At 39.3% G+C, this 20,515-nt stretch overlaps 1 protein-coding gene across 5 annotated transcripts in view; it reads right to left on the bottom strand.

The window, feature by feature from the left end:
- The window catches only part of ncor1 (nuclear receptor corepressor 1), a 45,282-nt gene extending 25,133 nt beyond the window's left edge, over positions 1-20,149 (bottom strand). For 4 of the 5 annotated variants that reach the window (XM_053846799.1, XM_053846802.1, XM_053846801.1 and 1 more), the window contains exons 1-15: positions 20,001-20,149; positions 13,743-13,925; positions 11,762-11,856; positions 11,421-11,628; positions 11,155-11,337; positions 9,495-9,608; positions 9,009-9,065; positions 8,881-8,933; positions 8,171-8,237; positions 7,006-7,178; positions 5,974-6,064; positions 5,700-5,878; positions 5,577-5,631; positions 5,373-5,474; positions 739-869 (exon numbers count right to left, since the gene is read on the bottom strand). In XM_053846799.1, coding sequence (XP_053702774.1) covers positions 739-869; positions 5,373-5,474; positions 5,577-5,631; positions 5,700-5,878; positions 5,974-6,064; positions 7,006-7,178; positions 8,171-8,237; positions 8,881-8,933; positions 9,009-9,065; positions 9,495-9,608; positions 11,155-11,337; positions 11,421-11,628; positions 11,762-11,856; positions 13,743-13,853 — 1,619 coding nt within the window. In that variant the 5' untranslated portion in view covers positions 13,854-13,925; positions 20,001-20,149. The remainder of the gene's footprint in view (positions 1-738; positions 870-5,372; positions 5,475-5,576; positions 5,632-5,699; positions 5,879-5,973; positions 6,065-7,005; positions 7,179-8,170; positions 8,238-8,880; positions 8,934-9,008; positions 9,066-9,494; positions 9,609-11,154; positions 11,338-11,420; positions 11,629-11,761; positions 11,857-13,742; positions 13,926-20,000) is intronic. The other variant, XM_053846800.1, reaches the window with a different exon arrangement.
- Positions 20,150-20,515: the final 366 nt, after the last annotated feature.

Here is a 20,515-nt window from a genome sequence, read left to right on the forward strand (position 1 = left end):
ATTTACATTTAAAAGCAGTGTTAGTGAAGAGCAGATCCACCCCTTATTCCCAACAGCGGTTGTGTGTAAATGAATGCAACATGTGTCCGTGTGACAGCCTTTATGTTGTGCGATACTGACACTTTTATGTTACAGTCAATTGTGTGTTATGGTCATTCAGTTGCTTCTGATCTTTGACGTCTCTCCTCCAGTGTAAGAGTAATCTATAATCTATTTGACACAATTTTGTCTTCGTCAAATTCATTTTCATGTTGTTATTTCCTGTGTCAGTGAGTTCCAGTTCCACTCCCACTATTGCAGAGTACATTTAGCCATGTTCAGAGCCAGAAATGGGCTGCTACCGGACTATTTACAAAGACTGTTTAAACTGCTCCTGATGAAGAGGAACAGAGAAGAAGAGGGAACTTTTACCAACCATATGATTGGCACACTTGAGCCAGCGACAATAAATATACATACATATACATGACATTATCTTTTGATTTTTAGAGCTATAGTTATGAGTAGATATGAGTAGATAACATGGAACCACTAAATATTTTTGACAGTTGACTCAAAACTGTAGGTGAGAGAATTATCTCTAAATAAAAAGGATGTGAGAAAAAAATCTTTTTAAGTAGTAGTCTAAAAAGCAGATTCACTTAACATATAAATGAATGGAAACAAACCAACAGATAAAGAATATCAATGCAAACATTTTAACAGGACAACAGTAATAAACAACTTAAAATGATTCACCTAGGATCCTCTTTTTCATCTTTTTCTTCCTCGTCTTTCTTCTCCTCGTCCTCTTTTTTCTCTGACTTCTCGGACTTGTCTTCTTCGTTTTTGTCATCTGACTTGTCTTCTTGTGATGGACGTGTTATTTGCTTAAGACAAAAACAAAGAAAGTCTTAAGTCTTGACTTGTCATGAGCCATCATTACAGACAGAACATGAAGATGCCATAGACCAAGAATGCACATCTCAGTGGGCCTCTCAAGGTCCACTCAAACCTCCTACCTAGGACGCAAATAAGTACCATTTACCATTCAGCCATTGATGCAAACGTGTACAACCTGTATTGAGTGCATCCTGACCAGCAGTCTCACAAATTGAGTTAAGATCATACTAGTGTGAAGCGCATAAGTAATGAACTTTGATCATGTGCCAATGTGCCATCCAAATCAGAGGTATCCAAATCAGCCATCCTGACTCCATTGAAGATAAACAGTGGCATTTGGTACTGGGGCCTTCAGTGGGACAGACCCACCACCAAATGTTGTAACCAACCTGAAAATACTAAAATATACCCAAGATGAAAGGAGCAGTTGTTCCGTCACACCAGAGCAACATAACATTTGAATAGACAGCAGACTCAAAAACAACAAATAATCATCAGACGTCGGTGAGATCAGGGCTTATGGTTTATCTCGTGTTTGTATTCAAATTAAACTCTACAACAGCAGACGCATGTGTCATCTCACAAGCTTTGTTCTGAAACACTCCAGCAATTATTTAAAAAAAAAAAAAAAAAGATTAGGCCAGAAGCTTTAAGAGTAAGGTAAGAGTGAAGAAAATGTTGGTGGTAAACATTCCAAATAAACAAATAACCAACCTATTTTCCTTTACTGTTTTAATGTAATAAAAATAAAACTAACGTGTGTTTTAGCAAAAGGAAAATTTAATGATTGATTTAAAATTCAAGGTTACCTGTACAATAACAAGGGTATGTGTGTAAAGTAGAACGCAACATTTCCCAGTTGTTGACTAGCAACCAATGTAATTATTACAAATACACATGGGTGTGGCCTGAGAAGGCAACGACACATATCTCTATGGAGGGACTCATATTAGACTTCAGTCTCGGAGGCGAAAAGGATTCATTTTAGTCTGAGTTTTGGGCGAATTTCATTGAAAATGAATACGTAATGTGTGTAATGGCCAATTTACTGATGTCATAAAAGTGAATGTCCTGTCTACATGATATCCATCTAAGTGACATTTATGAACCTACTCAAACATTACAACAGAGTGAAGAAACACCGCCCTTTGACTGAAGCTCACCAGAACAAGAAAATATGCACCCTGAAAGAACTTACACACAAGCCATCTAAAGAAATGCAACCGGTAGAACCGGAAAAAGAAAGTAAGCAAAATATTTCACTCAAGAAAAAGTCTACCAAAATTGAACAAACCTGCAAGCTCATTTGCTGGTCAAACAAACCGTTTCGTCTATGAGCCACAGCTAACTGGCACTGCAAAACTGAGTTTACTTTCCACTGGTTCCATAGCCGAGGCTGTGGCAGTAGGACAGGGACAGCAGAGCGACATTGCAGAACTCCTTAGAAGGGCTGCCGGCACACAGTACTGCAGTACATATTCAGGGAAAGCGTGTCATCAGATCGCTTAAGCGGCCCAAAGAATTGTCCATCTCGCATGCACACACTAATCTATGCAGGGTCACACAAGGTAATCCCAGTCGAGCACTCCTCTTTGATTGGCACTCACAACAGCAAGGGGAGTTTTTTGGCTCAGTTGGTTGGACTATACCAACTCAGCTGTTTGAAGAGGGGTGACCGTTTTCTTTTTTTAAACAGATAAGAGACAAAATGGAAATAAAAGAAAAACTTGTGACATACTGATAAGTAAGTACTGATACGCACCTTGTGAAGAATGACAACATTTTACTCAGGAATGGTCACTGACAGTTTGCTCTAAACAACCATGTTATCATGGATTATTATCAGTAAATAAGAAAGTAATTAGCTTCGCATGTGTTCCTTAAACTTAACTGTAACCAGAAACATAAGAAAATTGCCAAAGAAAGTACACCTATTATTGTTTTCAAATTCATCCATTTAACAAGTCAAACTTTCTTTTTTTTTATTGCAGAAAACGATGGCAAGAAATTTTCATCATCACGATTTCTTTTCTCTCTCAGAGACCACACAGATTTTGTCAATTGTCAACTAGGGCAGGGTAAGTAAACTGAAGTAAACCGTCACTGCTCTAGCTTGATAGTGAAAATAATTGCAAGCAAAATTACACATGTAAAGGCGATGTATATTAAAAAAAACGTTGCATCAACTTTTATAAATATTTATCCACTCATAAACCGATCAATACATTTCATGAATCCATCATAATATGATGGATATAGTATTATATCCTCACATAGTACAGCAACAAAGGTTGATAAGGATGTTGCATGCATTATAATGTACCAGGATGGTAGGATCATTTTGCCTTTCTTGTAAATGTTAATCATAGTTAGGTAAGTAGGACATTGGTAGGTCAAGATTTTTACATTACAATTGATCATGCTCTAAATACAGTGGAGTCACAATTTAAGTCTTGATTGTAGTGAATAAAAGTAGTAATACTGTAGTTATATTTGCAGTTAACATTGCTACCTTGTAACATCACATCTCCACAGATCTTTACGCAACTCAACTTCAACTAGGGCAGAATTGCGCTTCATTGTGACAATAGCATGTAATTTACAAAAAGTGATGGCTTGGAGCCTCTATGACTGGTAGTTTGGGGCGCCTGAAAGTAATAACACTTATTGGAAAGAAAAGGAAGGAAATCAACTAAACTTGCTTGTCCCTCCCTTATCTTTATTCAGATCATGGCCCAAAAACTTAAAAATAATACAAAAAAATCCAATAGTTAGACATATGACAACTGCATGGCAGCAGGTCGGACAATTATTTGGAGAAATATCATCTCTTCCTTTTTATCGTCCAATCTGGAGAAACAATGCTTTCCCTCCAGGACAGACAGATGGTGGATTAAATATTTGGGCTACAAAGGAACTGGAGAAAATAGGTGATTTATATGGACCACAGAAAGTCCTGATCATTTCAAGAATTACTCATTAATTTTAAGATACCCGGAAATCATTACGTCAAGTATCTACAGCTGAGAAACTTGATAAAAACACAACAAAACCAATCATTAAATATTAAATATACCTTCAAATCTAACTTACATTTACATTAACAATACTGACAATAAAGTGTTCAAAAAAGGGCTTGATTTAAAAAAAAAATCTACAAAGTTACAGTTGAAGTTAGTGGAAAAACTATACTACTATATTATAAAGACATGCCTGACTGCAGAGAGTCACAAAGGAACACTGTTCCACAGTGTGTGGCAATGTGTTGAAATACAAAAATGTTGGCACGAAGTAAGAAAACACATATTACAGATTCAAATACCGTTAGCTTCACAACTGTTTATATTAGGTTTATACACACAAAATATAAAAATTAACAAGAACATCAAATATGCAACATGAGTATATTAATTGCAAAACATTGAAGCTCTTGTCTGGAGGGATGTCAGATGACCATACATAAATAGATGGCTCCTCTAGAACAAACAACACACTCATTGAAAAATCAACAACATATTTTTCAACTGATCTGCCCGCCCATTACATCATATTTATCAAATAAATGTAATGGTCTCATGCAGAATTTCTAGCAGGAGGAAGGTATTTCTATTCATAATGTTGTAATGATGCTATCAGAAAATCAGAATTTATTCCCAGTTAAGAAGCAGAGACATGCCAGTAAGGGGTGGGAGGGTTAAATGTTTGGGCTTTGTTTAATGATCATATGTAAACATGCACAATTGTAACGACTGCTTGTTTTCATTCGTGAATTGATGACCATGTTGACTGTTTTTCTTTTTTGAGTATATGTCGTTATTTGGAAATATTTCTAATGAGAAAAAAAAAAGAACTTTCTGAACCATTACAGCCAAAGTCACCACATCCATCATAGTCCAACTGTGATGCATCCGGATACAAACCAGTAAATCTTACACTTTAAGCTGAGATCAAAGCTTGAGAGCACCTGCCAAGTCTTAGGTGTTGCAGGTCTCACAAAGAACACCACCATTTTGCCATGCAGGCTCAGGTGTGTGTTGAAGTTTGAGGAACACCAGTATTAAAACTCAAAGTTAAAGTTGTCCTTTTGCTGGCTTGTTTGTGCCATTCTGTAAGAATGGCAGTCAACTCTCAAACAATAGGTGTGAGGATCACGAAAATAAAGCTTGTTACATGACACATCCCATTTCTCATGCACTTCTAGCTAAGTTAATCTATCAAATCACTACAGTAGGTGGGTACGATGAAATCTGGTACCTGCCCCAGACAGCTGAGCACCTCTCCTATATTACTAATAATTACTAATAAATACTAATAATGTTTAATCTATCTATCTACAATCTTTACTTTTAATAAAGCAAAGGAGTTCTGGGATCAAAAATAACAGAGAAGTGGCTACATGAGGAGTAGACAAACATTAAGCGTATTGGTTTTCCTTTATGATGACAAAGAACAGAGCATAGCACGATCGCACAGAGAGCCGTAAGCGCTACCTGATTTCTTCCTCTTCGTCTTCCATAGTTCCGCCTAACCAGTGTCTTGTAGTTGTGGTTCTTTTTGGTCAAGTAGTAGTACAAGACACAGTCTGCAACACACTGGAACAAGTTCATGAAATTAGTAGACACCAAAAATCACGAGGAAAATAAATTTAGCCAGCGAGTGAAGAGGCTAAAAAATGTATCTCCTCAGCTAATTACCTTTCTTTCCAGATAGGAGGAAATCAGGCCAAAGTTCTTGGGGTGTTGGACAAACCTGGAAGTAGATCAAGAGGTTATTTAAGTGCAGACGTCTGAATACTTTTTAACCATGCACAAACTTACTTCTCTTTAAAGATTTCCTTTTCATGTTCGGTCCAAACGTTCATGAACTGTCGAGACTTGTACACCTTCATTGGATCATCCATTAAGCCATTCATGTTAATGAATTTCACTCGCCGTTGCTCAGAGTCATACATCATTGGTGGGATGACAGACAGCTGTCGCATCTGTTTCTCATTGTTCTGTTAGTTTATAAGGAATTTAATAAGGAGACAGATGTGAGAGATAATACACAATTGATCATGTTGACTAAATGAGAACTACAGCAGAGTCTCACCTCCTGCTCAGACAGGCCATCAATGATTTCAGAAATCTCATGCTCACTCCTTGCAATGGTTGCAGAAAGACCAGTGCCTCTTTGTCCAACCCTACGAAAGAGAAACAATGTGTTACGAATGCAAAAGACGATGACATGGAGTAGGAATTTAAAACTCCATGTAACAGCACACTTGTAAGTTAACCCTTTGGGTGCCAGAGTTTTGCTGAATTAAATATTTAACTTTGATATCACTGTTTCTGAAGTCTGCAGTTTGACAACAGTTAGAATTGAAAGCACACTGTCAAAGAGAAAAATCTTTCGTATGACCAAGAGTTGAAAGTAATTTCACGCAACAAATGTGCATATCATGACACTAGTCAGCGGTCTTATCGAGTTACATAACTCATACAGACGTCAGTGAACACCACTGCTCCTCCACCACTGTTTGCACTGTATTTTCTCCTGCCGCTTGTACAACGTCTGCCGCTATATTCATTCCCAACAAGCAGTGATTGACAATGCCTCCACCAAGTACTCGGACTTGGTGAAGCAAAGCATCTGTGCTGGATGTTGATGGCAAAAAGACTCACGTCACTGTTTACTACACAACTTTCTACAGAAACACATCCACAAATGTTGCTTGCATTAAACTGTCTGTCTGCAGTGTGAAAAGGCTCTCACACTAAAAAGTTGACAAAGCAGGATACAATAAAACTATTAAGGAACATGTTATCCTGCATCGAGCAGTTTGCCTACCAAACCTACTAAGTTTATAATAAAATAAAGCACATGACATGAGAGGGGTTGCTGGGGGATGGCATCCTCCCTCCCACTGAGACTTTTAAACGTAATGTATTTTTTGTGTCAATCTAAGAATGAAGAAAAAAGTGTGGCACTTTTATCATGCAAAAAAAGAGAAAAAGGATAGGTGCTCAAGCACCACTAGGGGTCTATGTGGGTGTGGCTGTTGCATCAGGAACTGGCCGCCTCTAATATTTTTAATGGAAAAAAAATGTCCCAACAAAGACATTTACCTCAAAAGATATTTACCTCTGAAAGCGTTCCTGTTGTTCTCTCTGCTTGCGGATTTCAGGGAATTGCCTTTCATAGTACTCTCTTGTTCTGGTCTCCTTGGCTTTGCGCCTCGGGTTGTTCTCCAAGCGTTCAACCTTCTTTTCCCAAGCTTCCATCAACTGGTCATAGCGCTGACAGATCTTCTGTTCCTGTGCATAGAGTATAGTTAAAGAATAAACGCAGTGTGAAATTATCATATACTGTCTACAAAGTTGGTTCTGCTGAATTGGAATGCTGAATAATAGTAAAACTGAATTCAAAATCAGAGCAGTGCTGCTCAAAAGAAAGAATGCACCAGTGTTTCAACCGGTTCTGACGCACAGACCAGTCTGTGCACCTAAGGGGCATCTTCATGAGATGCCCAAACCACCACAACTGACTCCTTGCAACGCAGAGAAGTAGTGGCTCTACTTCAAGTCCGTTGCTGTGGCCTTTGCTGTGCCTTTTGGGCTCAGCTCCCTTTTACACACAACAGTATGGTAGAGTGAGGAATGAGTCCTTGTCTGGTTCTGAACCATGGCCTCGGGCAAAGAGGTCCCAGTAAAAAAAAAAAAAAAACTACCTCACAACAACCTGTCTGATTTATGTGGATGTTCAAAATGTTTAATGATGTTACCAATTACCAAAAAGTTATAAATGTAACCAAAATTCTCAGTCTAGAAACGCACCGATCACAGTTTGCGGGCAGAAACTGCTGCTGGGCTTTGGTATCTGGTTTCACACAGCGCATAGCTGGAGTCCATGCATTGTGGAGAAATAATGCAGTGTTCCTGTTGCGCTTTCACAAGAAAAAATTGAATAACACCTAAACATGTGTTTAATTTTCCCTAGTCTACATCGCTTTTCACAGGCTGATTTCCTGTTTGAATGATCCTCTTTACCCCAACATCAAAAACAATTAATTCTTTTTGAAAAAATAATTGCACTTCTCTGTTTCAGCTCTGCCCTGCTGCTGATTTCGATGGAAATTGGTGGTAATACATACTGTATCTCATTAATGTGTAGCTATGAAGTTAAACTATAATGCATAAAAATGCGTTCAATCTGCTTTCAGGTCAAAGACAATAAGTATACATATGCTCCCTTGAATCTTGACCACAAACAAAAAGCCAAGACGGTGAGGACCAGCTAGGATACTTACTCTCTGTTTGCGTGCATGGTTCCTCCTCTTGAAAAACAAAATCAACTTCTTCCTCATGACTTGGTTACTGGAAGAAAATAATAAACAGTTAAACATTGATATGACAGTGGTCACAATAGCACTATTGGCATTTAAAATACTTATATATTAACTATATTTTGGAAGACATATTAACTGTGTCAATAAAAGTGAAGTAGACTGAATGGCTCAGGATTGCCGGAAAATTGATCCTGGGTTCTACCCAGCGCTATAATTTTTTTCCACAAAAAAAGTGGAAAACTCCCACTACGGTATCAGTATTATTTTTTTTTTAAATGTAGTGCAATACGACTCCATAGTCAGCGCTCCCTCATCGTCGGTTGAGTTAAAACTGCACCTTTTAAGGGAGGACATTAAGCAGGACCGTGAAGGTTGTATAATGCAGTGTTCTCAGTCATCAAAATCCCACCATTGAAAACTTCTCATCTGGAGGTCAGCACCTCACAGGGCAGTAACGAAAGACTTTGACAGTACGGTTCAACTATTGTCAACTATAACGCATGAAACTCTCATTGATTATACGTACAAACAGCAACTTAGACACTGGATACAACTTTATTTTCTCAGGATGAGCACCAATAAAAATAATTAACAAGCCTAAACAAATTTTGGCTCAGCCAAAACAGCTCTTGTACTATTTAAAGCTTTTGATGGAATGTGAAAATACTCACGTCTTAATGTTATCATGGTACACCTTGGTGTCTGACGGCTGATTGTAGAGGGGCTACAGGGAAATAAAAAGGGACACATTAATACTGAGTTGAACTGAAGATCAAAAAATAAAAACTGAATGACCTACCAGCTCAACTTTTGGACCAAGACCTTCCAGGATTTTGTGAGCTTCTTCAGCCTTTTTCTGATCAAAAGAGAACGATTTTAACATTTCAAATCAACATAGCAATTAAATAGAATGCCATTTTTGAAGATTTAAGACATAAAATCTCATAACAGAGCTGTAGCAAGCTCTGTGAGACCGCTGTAGAAAAACCTGGCAACAAGGAGCCACAGAGGCGCCACATTACGACTTCCATGACGACAGCACCGTCTGATGACCAAACAGGAGCCATTTAACACCAGTTTGAGTGTATGCGCACTGCTTGAATCATGTCTCACGTTTTCTCTTTATATGGTCATGAAGGTTCAGTGAAATACACAAAATTCTTTGCTCGGTCCATATTTGCATGGACAAATTGGCTCAACACAGAAGGAAGTTTAATCCAAACAAAAGAAAACGGGGTGATGGAAGGCTGATTACTCTTCTAGAAGTTCACAGCAGCAGACTCACCCGGTTCTCATCATAGATTATTTGGACTATGCTGCGGTGCTTGTGTTCCACTGGGGGAGGCGTCACTGGCTTTTCTGGCTCAACTGGCTTCGCTGCCTCTTCCTCAAGTTGTTGCTGCAAAACATAATTAGAGATTGCCAATGGTCAATATTTGAAGTTAAAAGGGTTTTCAAAACACACACACACATCTAAACAGTGTCAAATAAAAAAAATACAAGGTTTGCAACATAAAGCATTCTGAATTAAACCTTCAGCCTCAGCAGCCACGATACTAAATTATTCTCTACCCACTATAATGAACATAGTGAGAGGTTTAAACCACTGAGCCATTCTGGATTCTGAAAGACCAGTAGGTTGAATATGTAACTGTTTGTTGTGATAATATTTACAAGTTAAAAGGTTATGTACATCTCCATGGATAAAATAAGGAGTTCTTAAAATACATGACGAAAATTAATCTCCTGAAAGGCAGGAATCCTTTCTCTTCAAGCAACTGTCTGCCCAGATGTTACTTCGAATGACGACGGGCCCACCGAGCTCAGCAAAAACAAATTAAACAACTTACAATTTATACATACTAGGGCTGCATGATAATCACTAAAAACATGTACAATAGCATCTCGACTTTTCAACTTTTAAGAATCACAGAAAAATCTCTTTTTTTCGCAGAGATTTGTCAGAGAACCACTGAGCTGTCAGCTCTCAGGAAGCCCCTCCCACCTCTGCTCACGCAGCAGCCGGTGAGGTAAGAGCGGGTGAAACATTTTGTGAATCAACGTCAGAAATAGAGAACTATTTTGCATCACCTATTTTTATACAGAAGGTGATCCGTACTGTCGACCGTGTCTTGCTGTTATTGCCACAACACAAAAAAAGACCAAAAGCGCAAAAGATGTGGTAACTTTTCAACTCGAAAACGACTTGCCCCCAGGCTGCAGTTATTTGGGTCACAAAGTATGTCAGACATCATCTGAAGTTTAATCAATTATACATCTCATAAATAACCAGACTAATCTACACTTATTCTGTTGCATAAACATGAGCACTTGGGAAAAAAACAAAACTATACCACTACTACTAATAATAATAATAATAAGAAGAAGAATAATAAGAATAACGTTTATTTGAAGTCCAGCGTTGCATAAAGGGAACTCAATCTGTCAGCACTCTCCGTAGTAAGTGAATAACATTTTTGTGAGTCGGGAGGATGAATACCCTTCAAGCAACAAAGTTGCAAAATTGCGACAGGAAACAGTGCTGCATTTAAGCAAGCGGCAAATATGGCGCCTGATGTAATTACGACTTAACACAAAAAGATGAGGTGAAGAGGTGTGTTTATGTGAAGGTTTAAAGTATTTATGTGAAGGTTTTAAAGCAGAGTTGAAAACCTCCCCCAGTTAAGGGTGCAGCACAGCTTCTGCATGTAGTGACATCGCATTTGCTCACGGTCCACAAGCAGCACATACTGGAGCCAATTCATGGCCAAAACACCATGACAGACGTAGCCGAAATGTTTAAAAATAAATAAATAAATAAAATAAAAGACACTCCAAGCCACAGGAGAGAATACAGCGCCAATAGAAGTCGATGCAGCAACAGCAGTGGCGTTAACAGTCCCAATAATGTCCCAATTATTAGTTTGTCAGAAAAAAATTCAGACCTGCTTTTTCTTAAGCTTAAAAATCTGTTGCTCCACTTTAGCAATCTCTCTGTCCACCCGGTCCATGCTCTGGATCAGTTCTTCTTTTGATAACTTAGAAGGTGAAGTGTCCTGATCCTCCATCAAATGGAGAGACGGCCCTCCTGGAGAAGTGCAGTCCACCTTCACTGTGTACGGTGCCTCCTGCAAAACAAAACACCAAGACAGTTAATAGTAAGACATTAGACAGATACAAACAACGGATTATTCCGATTAACAGAGCCTACCTTCTTTACCTCCACAGTAGCTCGGAGGCTGTCTTGTACTGAATGTGGTATGGGCATAATGATTCCTCCAGCTGTGGAAGGAGTCCGGGTGATGTGGGCCTCAGTAATAGCCTCGATCCGTGGACGTTTAGCTTCCAGTGCTTCGTGTTCTGCCAATGTTGTGACTGAGTGAAACTGCTGTTCGTAGCCATGGCGTCTCTCTGGTGGCCTAAGAGTGATGTTAGCACCAACTTAATTAACCACATTTTTTTTGTTTTTTTATAAAAGACTCCATAAAAATATTCATGTATTCTATGCCAATATGGGTTTTTGACAGTCTGTAAATTAGATCAAATCGCTACCTTTCTGCTCCTGGGTGAAATTCAGACAATAAGGATGGTCTTCTCCGGCCCTGTGGATCCTGCATGTGTGTCCTGTAGTCTGAGACCGCGAAATCCTATAAAAAAAGATGGTAAACAAGAAAGATTGTCAGATAGGATTTGCAATTGATCAAAATCTGATGTATGCTTCCCAATGATGGATAAAGGCAAATCTTCATGCTTCAACAACCCGCCACCCCCCACACAACGTGGACGTGTTGATTCCTTTTGAAAAGCGTAACCCCTCACTCTGCTCCTCCTCACACTCACATGGATGTTAGGGCTGGATATCATGGCCAGTTTCCAAAATATAATTGATTGTGATTTACAAGGTGTATCTGAATCTATTCATTTTGATGCAATTCTGAATGCATTCTTGAATAATGGAAATGGCTGTTTTGCTGCTCATTCGGCATCCAACATTTCAACAACCTTGAAATGTCAAACATTTACATAGCTACATGACGTCGTGTGGTTTGAGCACCTAAACAAGCCATGTGAAGACTTTGATTTCCAAAACAGAGTGCAGGCATAAATTGATGGCCCATGGAGAATTGGTTGGTAAGGTCAGTGATTCCCTTAATTTCATTTGTCTTGAGTTGTTTTAATCTCAAAATGCTGAATTCAGCAGCGTTTTACTTGCATTGGCTATGGTTTAGTAATGACGTGGTCCGCTGTACAACACTGGCATTGTTTTCAGTGTCAGGTCACAACAGCTGTTTGATGTTCTGAAAACCAATGATTATTTCGAGGTGAAAAAGTGTATAAGAACAATCACTTGTACTTGGCCAACAGCTGTGAACAAACCAAGCACTCCTTCTGTAATTCAACACTGAAATGAAACTCCAGAAAGAGGGCTAAAGTACACAAGGTTACCAGGGTAGGGTTTATAAATTATTTTTTTTAAATCTTATTTTTATTCTTTAATTTATTGAAGTGGTTGATAATGACACTATTCTATACTAGGCTTTTAGGCTTTTTTGCGTCTGCAAAACATGAAAGAATGGACGCCCTCCTGTGTTCACAGCAGGACGCACTAAACGTCTGATTCATTAGTCTGCATAATGCCCTACTAGAAGCGTCATCACTCTGGTTTCCACCTCCATGAGCAATCCTTTGGACCATTGTGAGCGATCACTACTGTAATTAGAAACGTTTAAAACTGTGATGGAAATTTAACAATTTGCATAATTCACATTGAGGTCTGGAAAATGCACAAAATTAAAAAAAGGTAGAAATAAATTCGTATGAATTGTCCTTGAATTGTATAGATTATTACATATTTGCTAAACGGAATAATAATGTAATATATTAAAAATATACACGTGCAGAATCTTCGAACACAATAAGTAAACTAACTCTTGCCAACGAAGTCACATTATACCATTGAACCAATCTTTCTCAAACGGATTGATAAGGCCCATGAATCCGTCTATTACAAGACTTAATTTTGTCTATTTGAGGCCACCATATTCTGTGATCACTGCTCATGAAACACTGAACCTGTATGGACACGGCTAAGATGAACGAGGAATAGGTTTCTTTCACAGACTACACTGTTATGACCTTAAGCATTAGTATTTCCGTATTGCATCTACAACCAGCCCATAACCTGTCTGGTCACCGCTGCACCGAGTTGTGGAAAATGCTGGCCGGAAACACACACACACAGTCGACCAGAGCAATGAGCGCTCAACTTTATTGGTCTGATGTGACGCGGCTTAATGTCCTGACAGCAAGAAGCCTTGTAATAATCCATATATCAGCCGCACAGTCATTTCAGCCACAGGGTTCAGGCCATGAGAGAAAAAGCAGTGGCTTATAGTCCGGTAATTACGGTATTTTATTTTCAATTCAGGATGGATTTTTTGGTGCGTGGAGAATGTATCAGCGAGCGCAGCTAAGAGGGAACAATGGCTACAGCCCAACCTTTGAAATTGAAACCTCACAATGACGACAATACCTGTTGGTGGCGTGTGTTGCTGAAGGAGTACTGGACAGAATGGGATGGGTATCGGCTCTGCTCGCTACTGAAGTTCCCCTGGCTGGGGGTGTAGCCTGAGCTACTGGACATCCTGGCTCAGTCCAATCTTCTTCACGGACCGGAGAGCTGAGCTGTTACACCATGTTTGGCTTCAGAAACCACCTGTGGGACAAAAGACGTGCAATTCATATTCATGCAAACATGGCTCATGAGTTTACCGCCATACTGCTACCAGTGTACTATGTATCACAATATATCACCAAATATGTTAAACTAGTAGGGCTGGGAAATCAAAGCTAAGTATACATCGACATCAGACATCGCTTTTCCTTGATATATAGGTTCTTCGAGAGATGAGAAACGTTAAATTCCTTGGTTAACTATTATATTTAAACAATTTCAATCTGTCAGTTAAAGTTTGCATCCTGCAACACATGCACGGGAAAATGCTGTGCAGGGAAGCACTTTAAATTTAAATACACCATTTAAAGCACCAGCACCTGACGAAGCACGGAGAACGTCACGGGCTCAACGCCTGCTGGTCTGAGCGGTACATTCGGAACGCTAAGCAAATCCAAGAAATAATGGTTCATTTCACCGAGTAAGCCTTTCTCAGGTGTCGTTCACACAGAGGTGGAAACGACTGAATCCGTTGGTGTTTTGGGGTCGGGTGCAGCATTGGTGACCCACTTGAATGGCAAACCTTTGAAAACGTCTGGAGTGGAAACTTTCATGAATACAGTGTTCTCTGTCTCAGAGTCCCGCTACAAGTAGACAGTAGGCATGGACATGGGTAAGTCTCTAGAGATTCACCAAACTGCAACGTAACATCGAATAAAGTGTTCTTCAGTTGAGCTTTTGACAAAATACTTGCTGCATACTGCAAGGTTTTTCTATTGTGCACCCGCAGCAGTAGGAGACTGGTCCTGGAGAACGGGAGCACAGTGGTGTGCAGGTGTTCAATAACTTATTTTTTATATGAATAACGTTTTCACTGACATGATCCTGCAGCTGTATTCATGATGAGAACAACAAGGAGGACAGATGGTGATTTCTGTTACATTAATGAATATTTCCAGACAATTCATTGATCATTTTTGACATTTGGATCTGTACTTGACAAATAAAAATCTCCTTGATCGTCAGTAATCTCTCACACTTTGTTCAACGTGTTGTGAGAGTGGTGTGGATAAACCAAGACGGTCTGTATTACACAGCGTGTTTCCGCTCTTTTCTTGTAAAATAAATAACATTTCATGTTTTCTTTTGGCTATGAAACGCCACATTCTGATCCCAAGAACTGCAAAACACGGAAAAATGGACGCCCTCCTGCATTCAGAACAGGACACCCTAAATATCCGATCATTACTGCCTGTATATCATCACACTGGTTTCCATGAAAAAGGTGTTTCCGCCCAAGTATTTTCACCGAATAAGACATAATTTCACAGATTCTCAACCCTTTTGCAGCTATAGCTCCATCTCGTGAGTCACTGCATCCGTGACATGGACGCACACTGTGATTGATGGGATGTCTAACACTGATGACAAGAGAAAACCGCAGATAAGTTCCAACAACAACAATAACTCTAACTTTAATTGGAGGACTATTTTGGCATATTTTTGGGCTCCCTCCGCTCCCCAGTGGGAGATGGGTGTCACACAGTATGTGTATGTGTATATATGAGCTAACAAATTATTCTTTCTCTTTCTAAATATGTTTATTATTAAGAAGTGAAATGCCATATATTTTGTTGCACACGATTAATTCTTCTTTAATCATCAGAAAAATATTTTTATTTTATATATATATATTTTTTTTTTTATCTGAGAAATCAATATTCCAGTGATTTAAGATGAGGTTCATTCGGAAATAAAGATGTTATTCAATGCATGTCATATCATTCTGATATGTTCACCAGGCTAACATGATTGTATCAGAAGGAGAAAGAAGGTGACAACGAGGGCTGAATGATATATTATCGTATCAATATTGCGATATGCAAAATGCAAAACATTCATGATAGCTTCATTCGAAGTTGCGCTCTTGACATGACTTGACCACTCCGACACTGTGTGTGTGGGAGGACAACCGGAACGCTGCACCGGAGATCTGACACATGCGCAAACAAACTATATAGTAGTTAGACGGTTGTCCCCTTCCAGAATTACTGAAGAACACCTTTAAAAACTGATTATATTCATGAGGGTCTCTCATATGATGCTACTTTGCGGTCAGGTTAGATAATCCGGAATCAGAAAGAGCTTGATTACCGCGACTGTGCACATGGGTCAAGGACTGAAAGGCAGGCCAGACAGCGGACGGTGCGGCAGCAGTTCTGAGGGAAAATCTAAACTTACACGAAATTAATTAAATCGGCAGTCAATGCTTTTGTTTGTCGACGTCATCACCATGTGTCAACTGATCTTGGCAGTCCTATATCGTCTCAATATCAAGATATCTTGCAAGATATTTTGGAATTTTGTCCATATTGTTTAGCCCTAGTGGCAACTTATAACAAAAAGATCCAAGGTGGTACACCAAAACCAGAGTCCCTTTAAATCTTTCTGAAAACGCTGTATGTGTATCGAAATGTTAGTGAATTGCATTGATAAATGAATATTGTGATACATATTGTATCAAGAGCTGAATGTTGTCCATCATATAGTGAGACTATTTATCACTACAGCCCTTTAGTGGACACTATTGAAGAAATATTAGAAATGTACATTACATGACAACACTATTAATTCAATATGTTACATTCACGAAATTATTAGACAAACTTTCAATCCATTTTGTAGTGAGAAATAAATATGTCCACAATTCTCTCTCCTAAAATTGTTGTTTTTCATTGACATGACAGGTCTCCCGCTGCGCTGGCACTTGAGTGTAACAGTAGGCCTGCACGAGTCGGGGGAAAATATGAATAATGATTTTTTAGCTAAAAATTGATATCACGATTCTCTCCCACAATTGTTTTTCCTGATGAAATATGAAGTTTATTGCACACATAAACCATGATAAAACAAAGCTGCAGCACCAAACATAAGACATTTGAGGTGCTGATAAAGACTTGTGGTTGGGATGCTCAGGGTTTTTACTGCCAATTACCCATAGCCATCACATGGATTGACAATGAATTTCTAATCAAAATGATAAGACCTTCTGTGAGGATGACGTGAAAACATGAACCATGAAATCATTTTATTTCAGACACGTTTTAATACACCTCTTCAAGAAGGAAAAAAAAAAACAATGCGGAATGCAGCAACTATTCTGTCAAAAGGACCAGTGAAAAACCATTTAATTTGATGTGGGACATCACAGTTTGGTGAGTCTTTTGAGACTTTGCTATGTCTGTGAAATATATACACACTGGCCGCTTGTAGTGGGACTCAGAAACAGAAAGCACTGCATTTATGAAAGTTTCCACTCCGGGCATTTTCAAAAGTTTCAGATTCAGGTGGCTGATGAACGCTGCACCCGACTCCAAAACGGCGACGGATCCGGTCGTTTCGTCTCCGCATAAAGAACACCTGAGAAAGGCTGCTCATCTTGCTCGGTGAAATTAATAATTTTTTCTAATCATTCCGAATGTCACGCTGGGACCCACGGGTGTTGCATGAGCCTTGAAAACTCTCTGTGTGCTGGCGCTTTAAACGGCGTATTGAACATGCTCCCCTGCACAACATTTTCCTGTGCATGTGCTGCCGGATACAAACTTTAAATGATTCACGGCAGACATGCTGCTGGTGAGTGAGCAGCGAGTAGGGAGGAGCGGACGCATCACAACCAGTGGGGCTTCATCAGAGTTGTTGTGATCGGAAATGACAGGTAGTGATCGGCAGTGATCACGCTGAAATCGGCCGATCATGATCGGTGACTGATCGATCAGAGCATCCCTAATTTGTGGCGTTATCTTGCGATGTTGCGACGAATGAAAAACACGTCTTGCACTCAAGACTGACGCTGGTCATCCGGTTTGAATCCAAAGAGTGTCCGGTTTGTCATCCATATTCCTTCAGTTTCTATCTTGTCGCAGAGCTATACAATCACTACTGCGTTCCAGTCATGAGTGAAACACGTGACTACAAGGCGCTTCGTCATTGGCTGAAGGTGATGCCATGAGCATTGTGGGAACTCGGAAAGTAGTGGCTTGCAGTGCCACTTGGGAGCGTAAAACTCACAAAGAAAAGTATCATTTGTGATGCAAATCCAGTCGGTCTTTTAAATTAAATGCGAATCAAAATTAATTGGAAATTAAATCAGACAAGGGTGAATCAAAATCATGATTTTTTTAACGATTTATCTTGCAGGCCAAACGTGTAGGAAATGCGTCCAGACAGGTCCATAGTTAAAGTAAACAGTTAAGAGACATGAGATACAGCAGACTTGGTTAACTATTATATTTACACTTAAACAAATGCTTTTTTTTTGTCCATATTGCCTATTCCTACAGCCTACTAATGTTATTACTGCTAGTATGTTAAAAATATGATTTTGAAGTGAAAGTTCTCCAGATTCTCCCTGACAGTCACAGGTTCAGCTGTCAATTGCTGCAGAGCAGGATAGCACAGCGTGCCATTGTGAGATCCTCATGTTTGTGAATGCAAGTCTAATGCTGCAAGTGCGATTTGAGCTAGTGTTTATTGACTTTATTCTGAGAAGTAAAATTTGTGGGGACTGTTTTCGGCTGCAAATCATGCATAAGTTATCACCCATTCCTAGTGCAGGGAAGGTCTCCGATGGGAGTCTAGAGGCAGTGATGTGTCAGAGTTTGATGATGGGGATGACAAAAGTAGAGCGCATCGTACTTCACAGTCCTCCTTCAGGTCCTCATGAGGTCTACCTTAAAAGGCTCAACTAACAGTCAGGTAGTGCTAACATTGTGGGTCACACTTCACTAAATGTTCATTAAAAACGCCTGAAATCTCAGCAGATGGCTGTTAAAATGCTGAGAACCCTGACATTACCTTCACCTAGGTCCTGTCATGCTAAACAAAGACTGGAGAGTCAGCTCACTACACACAGAAGCGCAGGCATCTAAATAATCTTTCGGTCACTGACATCACATTGCTAGAAGACAGAGACATCACAGTATCGGCAACGCGACCATGAGATACTCCCTGAGTTTGATATTTGTACAAAACTTCAATTTTGTTTGTCCTTAACGGATGTGGTCTGATAATGGTGACCAGGAGTCGAGAAGGCTTTTGTATGGCTTGCGACGTGTTTAAACTGATCCAAAAATCTAACATAAAAAGCTCATAAGCCAAAAAACATTATGCCAGTGTTGGAAAATGGCATCTCAACAAGATAAATGCACAAAATGACAACACACTTATTTCAGTTATTTAAAATTTGGTCATTGATAAAAGTGTACACATCCTGCATTATTGATATTGATATAACCCAAATTTTAGATGTTAAAGTCATTTGAGACTATGTGCACTGTGATTATGTGTAATGTTTCTACAAATCCATCGTAAGAACAACATTGTGCTTTTTACTGAAAACTGAAAACAAACTTAGCAGTCTGAAAGAGGTGTCAGAACTTAATAAAGTTGGGAGCTCAGAGGACACTGGTTCTCTTTTGTTTGTTTGTTGTTTGTTTGTGTGGCATCACTAAGTGTTGAAAATCAGGGAAATTCAGAGGCATTGGTATTACGTACTGTCGGTCTCTAGTATTATAATGAAATACGCCATGTTTATGGCTTAGTTTTCTGTTCTATGCTTACCAGTATGACACAGTTTGCCCACTTGGTAAGCAATCATGTACGAAACATAAAGCACTTCCACGTTCAAGTTGAAACTAATTCTACATCCTTGACACATTGACCCCTCGTAAATTGTAAACAAACTCAAAAATGTTCCAATCTTCGTGTCGATCTGCTTTGTGTTATTGCTGTCCAATTACACCTCTCTGCAGGATTTGTAGCACGTCTTGGGGGATGGGTCCACTTCCACGACTCACGGCTATTCCGGAAATTATACCAGAAGGCTCACAATAATGAACTTGAACCGAAAATGCGCTTGCAAGGTTACAACGTTGTCCAAACTTGTGTAATTGCAGTGAATGTTGTTGTAGCTAGCGAGCTAACTTAGCCTGCATTTCACCTTCTGAACCACGTCGCCATCTTGCAAGGCAGATATATTTACAGCGTAGACCGAAGCATGTAACAACCATTAATTCTTACGTTTTGCTTTGCTCTATATGGGCGGATTGTACTTACCGCATAATCTGAAAACAGAGAGGAGCTGGAGGAGAGGATCCCTGGCCAAAAATATCAGCCGACTGTTTAGTAGAAATCCGCGGGTAACGGGCTGTGGAGGACTATGCACACTGATGGCTGCGCCGCATTTGTCGCCCCATATCATGGCAGGATAAAAAAAACTGAGAGAAATCCATTCAATAGCCCATCTGTTTTGTTGCTTCCAGTCCCACCATTTACTCTTAATTCTTATTTATTTTAACTTATGTTTGCTTTTAAGTGTGTAACAATAAGTATCTCTTGTTTTTTAGCAGCAAGGGTTTATACACCTGCAAGGATAATACAGTGCGCCGGTAAAAGCGTCCCCTCACACGGGGCAATATTTTTTTTTATGTATTCTATTTCTACATAAACAAAGATGACAATGTCTGATAGAATTACTTTAAAATTTCTTGTTTAAGGCACTATGGCATGTAACAGTGGTATTTAATCAACAATTCGTTTGAACGAAATCTAAAATATTTAAAAGACTAAGT

Source organism: Synchiropus splendidus, chromosome 17 (genome assembly GCF_027744825.2).
Source record: "Synchiropus splendidus isolate RoL2022-P1 chromosome 17, RoL_Sspl_1.0, whole genome shotgun sequence".
NCBI lineage: Eukaryota > Metazoa > Chordata > Actinopteri > Syngnathiformes > Callionymidae > Synchiropus > Synchiropus splendidus.